The sequence below is a fragment of the Oncorhynchus kisutch genome, unplaced genomic scaffold, assembly GCF_002021735.2.
Source record: "Oncorhynchus kisutch isolate 150728-3 unplaced genomic scaffold, Okis_V2 Okis01b-Okis20b_hom, whole genome shotgun sequence".
NCBI classification, from domain to species: Eukaryota; Metazoa; Chordata; class Actinopteri; order Salmoniformes; family Salmonidae; genus Oncorhynchus; species Oncorhynchus kisutch.
Window position 1 is genome coordinate 1,527,153 of NW_022261978.1, and position 10,930 is coordinate 1,538,082.

At 42.7% G+C, this 10,930-nt stretch overlaps 1 protein-coding gene across 1 annotated transcript; it reads left to right on the top strand.

The window, feature by feature from the left end:
• Positions 1 to 916: 916 nt before the first annotated feature.
• LOC116359028 (MORN repeat-containing protein 4-like) lies at positions 917 to 10,065 on the top strand. The gene is made up of 3 exons (XM_031811670.1): positions 917 to 1,386; positions 8,597 to 8,706; positions 9,673 to 10,065. Exons 1-3 carry the CDS (start codon positions 1,361 to 1,363, stop codon positions 9,861 to 9,863), a joined length of 327 nt encoding a protein of 108 aa, XP_031667530.1. The 5' UTR covers positions 917 to 1,360; the 3' UTR covers positions 9,864 to 10,065.
• Positions 10,066 to 10,930: the final 865 nt, after the last annotated feature.

Below are 10,930 nucleotides of genomic sequence, written 5' to 3' on the forward strand. Positions count from 1 at the left end.
GATAGACAGCTAGACAGACAGCTAGTCAGACAGCTAGATAGACAGCTAGACAGACAGCTAGACAGACAGCTAGACAGACAGCTAGACAGACAGCTAGATAGACAGACAGCTAGACAGACAGCTAGACAGACAGCTAGACAGACAGCTAGATAGACAGCTAGATAGACAGCTAGATAGACAGCTAGATAGACAGCTAGACAGACAGCTAGACAGACAGCTAGTCAGACAGCTAGATAGACTATTTTGAAGCTCTAAGTACTGACAAAGAGCCTGACTCTGGTTGTAAGGTATTTGGAGCAATTGAGTGTTCTGGCCCTATTATAATAATATTACTTCACAATTACTTCACGACCCAACTACCTGAAGAATAGCCATGTAGATTTGACCAACAAAGGCCTTCATGTACTGTATAGTCTGTAAGGATAAAGGCGAGACAGACAGGCTTTTTTAAAGTTCTAGGTACAGGCCGAAACCCAGAGAGTCTATATAGCAGCTGTACTATAGAGCTGATGGTTTCATATGGTCCAATAAGCTCTTCGCCTTGCATTAACCTCTTACACATGAGGCATCTTTATCCTTTATCCACATGGTGATTTATGAACAATTATTATAAAAAATAAGGTGTTCTTTTGATTTCTTTCATTCACGTTTTAGTGTATTTGACACTATTTGACACTATTTAATTTTGCACTAACTTGCCTGCTCGCTAAATAACTGATAACTAACGGAACTAACTAACTTGTGACTAACTAGCTGATAACTAATAAACGTGTAACTAACTAACTACTAACTGACTTATTTGTGTATTTTATTTAACCTTTATTTATTCAATAAATGTTAAATAATGAAGAACAAATTCTTATTTAAAATGATGGTCTGGCTAACTGGTAACTAACTAACTAACTGGTATTGTCTGTCCCCCAGGTCTGAGACATGGTCTAGGCCAGTAACTAACTGGTTTGTCTGTCCCCCAGGTCTGAGACATGGTCAAGGCCAGTAACTAACTGGTTTGTCTGTCCCCCAGGTCTGAGACATGGTCTAGGCCAGTAACTAACTGGTTGGTCTGTTCCCAGGTCTGAGACATGGTCTAGGCCAGTAACTAACTGGTTGGTCTGTTCCCAGGTCTGAGACATGGTCTAGGCCAGTAACTAACTGGTTGGTCTGTTCCCAGGTCTGAGACATGGTCTAGGCCAGTAACTAACTGGTTGGTCTGTCCCCCAGGTCTGAGACATGGTCTAGGCCAGTAACTAACTGGTTGGTCTGTCCCCCAGGTCTGAGACATGGTCTAGGCCAGCTGACGTTAAGTGATGGGACGTGTTACACGGGTCAGTTCGAGAACGGACTCTTCAACGGCTGTGGGATGCTGGTCTTCCCTGATGGATCCAGGTAGCAATGTCTCACCATTCCTATTTCACCTTTGACCCTGCTAATGACATTAAAACTGTCTGACGTCTTCCCCCTTATAGCACATTCATATTGACCAATGCCCTGAGGCAACGTGTTGCATTTAGATCTCCCCTGTTCATTGTCTTCATTCGTGTTACTTCTAACTGGAGGTTGAATTCCTTACCGCGTCCATGTGGTTCTGCAAACAGATGTTCTCTTAGTGTTGTGATGTTAGAAGCAACAGGCAACGCTTTCCTCTAGATCCAACTCTACTCCGATGTCACACAAAGTCATGTGATGTTAGAAGCAACAGGCAACGCTTTCCTCTAGATCCAACTCTACTCCGATGTCACACAAAGTCATGTGATGTTAGAAGCAACAGGCAACGCTTTCCTCTAGATCCAACTCTACTCCGATGTCACACAAAGTCATGTGATGTTAGAAGCAACAGGCAACGCTTTCCTCTAGATCCAACTCTACTCCGATGTCACACAAAGTCATGTGATGTTAGAAGCAACAGGCAACGCTTTCCTCTAGATCCAACTCTACTCCGATGTCACACAAAGTCATGTGATGTTAGAAGCAACAGGCAACGCTTTCCTCTAGATCCAACTCTACTCCGATGTCACACAAAGTCATGTGATGTTAGAAGCAACAGGCAACGCTTTCCTCTAGATCCAACTCTACTCCGATGTCACACAAAGTCATGTGATGTTAGAAGCAACAGGCAACGCTTTCCTCTAGATCCAACTCTACTCCGATGTCACACAAAGTCATGTGATGTTAGAAGCAACAGGCAACGCTTTCCTCTAGATCCAACTCTACTCCGATGTCACACAAAGTCATGTGATGTTAGAAGCAACAGGCAATGCTTTCCTCTAGATCCAACTCTACTCCGATGTCACACAAAGTCATGTGATGTTAGAAGCAACAGGCAATGCTTTCCTCTAGATCCAACTCTACTCCGATGTCACACAAAGTCATGTGATGTTAGAAGCAACAGGCAACGCTTTCCTCTAGATCCAACTCTACTCCGATGTCACACAAAGTCATGTGATTTTAGAAGCAACAGGCAACGCTTTCCTCTAGATCCAACTCTACTCCGATGTCGCACAAAGTCATGTGATGTTAGAAGCAACAGGCAATGCTTTCCTCTAGATCCAACTCTACTCCGATGTCACACAAAGTCATGTGATGTTAGAAGCAACAGGCAACGCTTTCCTCTAGATCCAACTCTACTCCGATGTCACACAAAGTCATGTGATGTTAGAAGCAACAGGCAATGCTTTCCTCTAGATCCAACTCTACTCCGATGTCACACAAAGTCATGTGATTTTAGAAGCAACAGGCAACGCTTTCCTCTAGATCCAACTCTACTCCGATGTCACACAAAGTCATGTGATGTTAGAAGCAACAGGCAACGCTTTCCTCTAGATCCAACTCTACTCCGATGTCACACAAAGTCATGTGATGTTAGAAGCAACAGGCAACACTTTCCTCTAGATCCAACTCTACTCCGATGTCACACAAAGTCATGTGGGGATGCAATTTGTGTTGCTTGCATCGTAATTATAACCAACCTCCTTCACCTTGAGAGCAGAGCTTGATTGAGATAATTAAGTGTCAGTTGCTTTAACGAGGATCTCGGCAACGTCACACACTGCGCGGCGAAAGTAAAACTAATCGCTGCACAAATGGACTTTTGTTTCGCTGTGTATTGTATTCTGTGTCACAGAGCACGTAGCAGACCTGGGTTGTGAGAACAGGATAATGGATCAGTCCATCAGTGAAGATTCCACCCACCTCAGGTCAAGGCTCTCTGTTTATATTTGTCTGTGTTCTGACAGCATTCTGTTCTTGTTCGAGACTTCTTGGTGACATTTCTCAGCTGAATGATATCTATTATATGACAACATAGCTCACTAAATAGTTATGCACCAGACAACTGCCTAACAAATACATTTTTGAGAATCCACTCAAAACAAACTTAACACAATCAGTGTGCAGAAACAAACTCCTTGGCATTGGGGTCCTATTCATTATGGTAAGCAATGAAAAACACTTGTAAATGGTTTGCTACAGAAAACTCAAATCAGAATCATAGTGTTCCTTGGTGATATGGTTCTGCTAGTGAAAGACACCATAGTCCGAATGTTACCCGGTGATATGGTTCTGCTAGTGAAAGACACCATAGTCAGAATGTTACCTGGTGATATGGTTCTGCTAGTGAAAGACACCATAGTCAGAATGTTACTTGGTGATATGGTGCTGCTAGTGAAAGACACCATAGTCAGAATGTTACCCGGTGATATGGTTCTGCTGGTGAAAGACACCATAGTCAGAATGTTACTTGTTGATATGGTTCTGCTAGTGAAAGATAACATAGTCAGAATGTTACTTGTTGATATGGTTCTGCTAGTGAAAGACACCATAGTCAGAATGTTACCCGGTGATATGGTTCTGCTAGTGAAAGACACCATAGTCAGAATGTTACCTGGTGATATGGTTCTGCTAGTGAAAGACACCATAGTCAGAATGTTACTTGGTGATATGGTGCTGCTAGTGAAAGACAACATAGTCCGAATGTTACCTGGTGATATGGTGCTGCTAGTGAAAGACAACATAGTCCGAATGTTACTTGGTGATATGGTGCTGCTAGTGAAAGACACCATAGTCCGAATGTTACTTGGTGATATGGTTCTGCTGGTGAAAGACACCATAGTCCGAATGTTACTTGGTGATATGGTGCTGCTAGTGAAAGACACCATAGTCCGAATGTTACCCGGTGATATGGTTCTGCTGGTGAAAGACACCATAGTCCGAATGTTACCCGGTGATATGGTTCTGCTGGTGAAAGACACCATAGTCCGAATGTTACCCGGTGATATGGTTCTGCTGGTGAAAGACACCATAGTCTGAATGTTACTTGGTGATATGGTTCTGCTAGTGAAAGACACCATAGTCCGAATGTTACTTGGTGATATGGTGCTGCTAGTGAAAGACACCATAGTCCGAATGTTACTTGGTGATATGGTGCTGCTAGTGAAAGACACCATAGTCCGAATGTTACTTGGTGATATGGTGCTGCTAGTGAAAGACACCATAGTCCGAATGTTACTTGGTGATATGGTGCTGCTAGTGAAAGACACCATAGTCCGAATGTTACTTGGTGATATGGTGCTGCTAGTGAAAGACACCATAGTCCGAATGTTACCCGGTGATATGGTTCTGCTGGTGAAAGACACCATAGTCCGAATGTTACTTGGTGATATGGTTCTGCTAGTGAAAGACAACATAGGCAGAATGTTACCTGGTGATATGGTGCTGCTAGTGAAAGATACCATAGTCAGAATGTTACTTGGTGATATGGTGCTGCTAGTGAAAGACACCATAGTCAGAATGTTACTTGGTGATATGGTGCTGCTAGTGAAAGACACCATAGTCAGAATGTTACTTGGTGATATGGTGCTGCTAGTGAAAGACACCATAGTCAGAATGTTCCCTGGTGATATGGTTCTGCTGGTGAAAGACAACATAGTCAGAATGTTACTTGGTGATATGGTGCTGCTAGTGAAAGACAACATAGTCAGAATGTTACCCGGTGATATGGTTCTGCTGGTGAAAGACAACATAGTCAGAATGTTACTTGGTGATATGGTTCTGCTGGTGAAAGACACCATAGTCCGAATGTTACTTGGTGATATGGTTCTGCTGGTGAAAGACACCATAGTCCGAATGTTACTTGGTGATATGGTGCTGCTAGTGAAAGACACCATAGTCCGAATGTTACCCGGTGATATGGTTCTGCTGGTGAAAGACACCATAGTCCGAATGTTACCCGGTGATATGGTTCTGCTGGTGAAAGACACCATAGTCCGAATGTTACCCGGTGATATGGTTCTGCTGGTGAAAGACACCATAGTCAGAATGTTACCCGGTGATATGGTTCTGCTGGTGAAAGACACCATAGTCTGAATGTTACTTGGTGATATGGTGCTGCTAGTGAAAGACACCATAGTCCGAATGTTACTTGGTGATATGGTTCTGCTGGTGAAAGACACCATAGTCCGAATGTTACCTGGTGATATGGTGCTGCTAGTGAAAGATACCATAGTCCGAATGTTACTTGGTGATATGGTGCTGCTAGTGAAAGACACCATAGTCCGAATGTTACTTGGTGATATGGTGCTGCTAGTGAAAGACACCATAGTCCGAATGTTACTTGGTGATATGGTGCTGCTAGTGAAAGACACCATAGTCCGAATGTTACTTGGTGATATGGTGCTGCTAGTGAAAGACACCATAGTCCGAATGTTACCCGGTGATATGGTTCTGCTGGTGAAAGACACCATAGTCCGAATGTTACTTGGTGATATGGTTCTGCTAGTGAAAGACAACATAGGCAGAATGTTACCTGGTGATATGGTGCTGCTAGTGAAAGATACCATAGTCAGAATGTTACTTGGTGATATGGTGCTGCTGGTGAAAGACAACATAGTCAGAATGTTACTTGGTGATATGGTGCTGCTAGTGAAAGACAACATAGTCAGAATGTTACCCGGTGATATGGTTCTGCTGGTGAAAGACAACATAGTCATAATGTTACTTGGTGATATGGTTCTGCTGGTGAAAGACACCATAGTCCGAATGTTACTTGGTGATATGGTGCTGCTAGTGAAAGACACCATAGTCCGAATGTTACCCGGTGATATGGTTCTGCTGGTGAAAGACACCATAGTCCGAATGTTACTTGGTGATATGGTGCTGCTAGTGAAAGACAACATAGGCAGAATGTTACCTGGTGATATGGTGCTGCTAGTGAAAGACACCATAGTCAGAATGTTACTTGGTGATATGGTGCTGCTAGTGAAAGACAACATAGTCAGAATGTTACTTGGTGATATGGTGCTGCTAGTGAAAGACACCATAGTCAGAATGTTACTTGTTGATATGGTTCTGCTAGTGAAAGACAACATAGTCAGAATGTTACTTGGTGATATGGTGCTGCTAGTGAAAGACACCATAGTCAGAATGTTACTTGTTGATATGGTTCTGCTAGTGAAAGACAACATAGTCAGAATGTTACTTGTTGATATGGTTCTGCTAGTGAAAGACAACATAGTCAGAATGTTACTTGGTGATATGGTGCTGCTAGTGAAAGACAACATAGGCAGAATGTTACCTGGTGATATGGTGCTGCTAGTGAAAGACACCATAGTCAGAATGTTACTTGGTGATATGGTGCTGCTAGTGAAAGACAACATAGTCAGAATGTTCCCTGGTGATATGGTTCTGCTGGTGAAAGACAACATAGTCAGAATGTTACTTGGTGATATGGTGCTGCTAGTGAAAGACAACATAGTCAGAATGTTACCCGGTGATATGGTTCTGCTGGTGAAAGACAACATAGTCAGAATGTTACTTGGTGATATGGTTCTGCTGGTGAAAGACACCATAGTCCGCATGTTACTTGGTGATATGGTGCTGCTAGTGAAAGACACCATAGTCCGAATGTTACCCGGTGATATGGTTCTGCTGGTGAAAGACAACATAGTCAGAATGTTACCTGGTGATATGGTGCTGCTAGTGAAAGACAACATAGTCAGAATGTTACTTGGTGATATGGTGCTGCTAGTGAAAGACAACATAGTCAGAATGTTACTTTGTGATATGGTGCTGCTAGTGAAAGACAACATAGTCAGAATGTTACTTGGTGATATGGTGCTGCTAGTGAAAGACACCATAGTCCGAATGTTACCCGGTGATATGGTTCTGCTGGTGAAAGACACCATAGTCCGAATGTTACTTGGTGATAAGGTTCTGCTAGTGAAAGACAACATAGTCAGAATGTTACCTGGTGATATGGTGCTGCTATGAAAGACAAGATAGTCAGAATGTTACCTGGTGATATGGTGCTGCTAGTGAAAGACAACATAGTCAGAATGTTACTTGGTGATATGGTGCTGCTAGTGAAAGACAACATAGTCAGAATGTTACTTGGTGATATGGTGCTGCTAGTGAAAGACACCATAGTCCGAATGTTCCTTGGTGATAAGTTCCTGCTGGTGAATGACAACATAATCAGAATGTTACCTGGTGATATGGTGCTGCTAGTGAACGACAAATTATCCAGCGCTTGTCGAGTAGTGAATGAGAGACTGATGAAGTGTGTGCAGCCTGCGCAAGAAACGCAGCAGAGCGCTTCCCTCTATGGCTTCCACAACAGTCTTTAGACATAGTTTCAGGCTTTTATTCGGAAAAATGAGCGAGAATGATCACATCGCGTTATTGGATAGCTGGGTGCCAGCAGCGTTTTGAATGCGCCAACAGAGTGGAGCAGACATTTTCTCTCTCTCTCCTATTGAAGAAGCTACAGTCCGGTTGAAATATTATCGATTATATATTGTAAAAACAACCTGAGGATTGATTATAAAAAATGTTTGACATGTTTCTACGAACTTTACGGATACTATTTGGAATTTTCATCTGCCCCGTCGTGACCGCTCGAGCCTGTGGATTTCTGAACATAACGCGCCAACCAAATGTAGGTATTTTGGATATAAAAATAATCTTTATGGAACAAAAGGAACATTTATTGTGTAACTGGGAGTCTCGTGAGTGCAAACATCCAAAGATCATCAAAGGTAAGCGATTCATTTTATTGCTTTTCTGACTTTCGTGACCAATCTTCTTTGCTGCTAGCTGTTTGTAATGTTTTGTCTGCTGAGAGAGATGTCCTTACTTGCTTTCGCCGAAAAGCTTTTTTGAAATCGGACACGCCAGGTGGACTAACAACAAGCTAAGCTGTGTTTTGCTATATTGCACTTGTGATTTCATGGAAATTAAATATTTTTAGTAATTTAATTTGAATTTGGCACTCTGCAATTCAGCGGATGATGCCGGAAATGATCCCGCTAACGGGATGGGTGCGTCAAGAAGTTTTAACATCGCTTGGCCAGTAACCAAAAGGTCTCTGGTTCATATCCCTTCTCCGACTAGGTGAGCAAGGCACTTGCTCCTGTAAGTCGCTCTCGATAAGAGGGTCTGTTAAATGACTAAAATGTAAATGTTGACAGCATTGTCCACAGACCTGAGAATTTCTTATTGGACAAACCCAGTTAGTTCCTCCCTGTTTCCATCTGTGTTCGTTCTTCCGTTTGGTGCCTAATGAACACACCCCACTGTTTGTGTATCTGTGTGTCTCTTGCAGGTACGAAGGAGACTTCATTCAGGGGAAGTTCCAAGGCGCAGGCGTCTTCAGTCGTTTCGACGGGATGAAGTTCGAGGGAGAGTTCAAGAGTGGATGTGTGCAGGGATACGGTAAACAGTAGAATCTCAGCAACACTCTTTATACTTCTCTTATAAGGTTGAACTAAACAAGTTCATTCTCTCTCTCTCTCTCACTGTTAAATGACACAACTCACTTTGTAAAAGGAATCTGTAGCAGGGTCTTTTTCAATTATTCTGTATATTTAGAGGGGGGTTTAATGTGTAGCAGTAAGGTTAGATTTAGGTTTAAAACCTCTATGGGATCGGTGGAGCTAACATAGGCTAATGCAATTAGCATTAAGTTGTAAGTAACAAGAAAATTTCCCAGGTCATAGACATATCTGATATTGGCAGAAAGCCGAAATTCTTGTTAATCTACAACATTTTGAACAGAAATGCAACGGTTCATTGATTCAGTCCAAAACTTTGAAAATATACTGCTGCCATCTAGTGGCCAAAACCTAAATTGCGCCTGGGCTGGAATAATACAATATGGCCTTTCTCTTGCATTTCAAATATGATTGTACAAAACAAATACAAAAAAATGCATGTTTTTTTCTTCATATTATCTTTTACCGGACCTAATGTGTTATATTCTTTTACATTGATTTCACATTTACACAAACTTCCAAGTGTTTCCTTTCGAATGGTATCAATAATATGCATATCCTTGCTTCAGGGCCTGAGCTACAGGCAGTTAAATGTGGGTATGTCATTTTAGGTCCTGAGCTACAGGCAGTTAGATTTGGGTCATTTTAGGTCCTGAGCTACAGGCAGTTAGATTTGGGTATGTCATTTCAGGTCCTGAGCTACAGGCAGTTAGATTTGGGTATGTCATTTCAGGTCCTGAGCTACAGGCAGTTAGATTTGGGTCATTTTAGGTCCTGAGCTACAGGCAGTTAGATTTGGGTCATTTTAGGTCCTGAGCTACAGGCAGTTAGATTTGGGTCATTTTAGGCAAAAATTGAAAAAAATGGGCGGATCCTTAAGACTTGAACTTAAACATGACCTTTGCAGGTATGCTGACGTTCGCTGACGGAGGTCCGGAAAGAGGGGGAGGAGGAGGAGGAGGAAGAGGAGGAGGAAGAGGAGGGACGAGCCACGAGGGTCTGTTTGAGAGAGGCCAGCTGGTGGGCAGAGAGGGGTGCCAGGGCACGGTGCAGCGGGCACAGGGGGCAGCCGCCAAGGCGCGGGCGCTCTCCATGTGACCTGCAGCTAGGGTGCGCTACTCAGGGAGCACTTCACTATCATACTCACACCCTTCTTTTTCTTCATTCATTTCATTCTGTTCTCTGTCTTTACGGCTGTACTCCTCTGTACACAGTGTACAAAACATTAAGAACACCTTTGCTCTCAGAACAGCCTCAGTTCGTCGGGGGCCTGGACTCTACAAGGTGTCGAAAGCGTTCCACAGGGATGCTGGCCCATGTTGACTCCAAATGCTTCCCATAGTTGTGTCAAGTTGACTGGATGTCCTTCGGGTGGTGGACCATTCTTGATACACACAGGAAACTGTTGAGCGTGAAAACCCCAGCAGCGATGCAGTTCTTGACACACACAAACCGGTGCGCCTGGCAGACTCAGACTTTTGATTGCCTCTATTAAAAAGAGGAGGATCCCATCAGCTCTCTGTAGGCTAACTATATTTATTTCTCAACTCTCCTAATATTAAGCATATTGCTTCGCTTTACAATCGGAGTAGCCTACCTAGCTGGCATGAAAATGAACCGCTGTAAAAGTGCCTTCCGTTCGCTATTCAAGTGCATATGGCTGAGAGGTACATGATAATGGCCCATTCTAAACCAAAATTAATCTCACTCAAATATTATTTAGCATATGTAAAGGCAAGATTTAATTGAGAATAGTCTGATGGGTGACAATATTATCCCTTGTGAATGATGCCCAGTGTGTGCAATCTAAGGCAAGAAACAGTGGGGGACTTTTATTAGATCATAGTCGCATGCATTGTGTGTTTAGCCCATAGGCCTATATGTTTTGATAAGGTTTGTAATCACAACTAAAGTGGCCAAATAACTCCAAAAGTAGCCTCTAAGCCCAAGACCCCTGGAACATGGTTGTAGTACCCATAGCCTACAGAGCCTAGTGAAACCTGTTCTTATAAGCCATCATTGTGCAATCGCGTGTGAAAACAGTTTTGACTGGACACCATTTAAAAGAAGATCCCAGCTTTCTCTTACTGCTATATTTATTGCTTAATTCTTAAAATTAAGTTCATTAATCCGCTTTATAAATGGTGTACCCTACTAAATAATTC

Coding starts and splice junctions, on each gene's coding strand:
- LOC116359028 (XM_031811670.1), top strand. CDS start 1,361: ATGCTGGTCTTCCCTGATGGATCCAG. Junction 1,387..8,596: donor GTCTTCCCTGATGGATCCAG/GTAGCAATGTCT, acceptor TGTCTCTTGCAG/GTACGAAGGAGACTTCATTC. Junction 8,707..9,672: donor TGGATGTGTGCAGGGATACG/GTAAACAGTAGA, acceptor TGACCTTTGCAG/GTATGCTGACGTTCGCTGAC.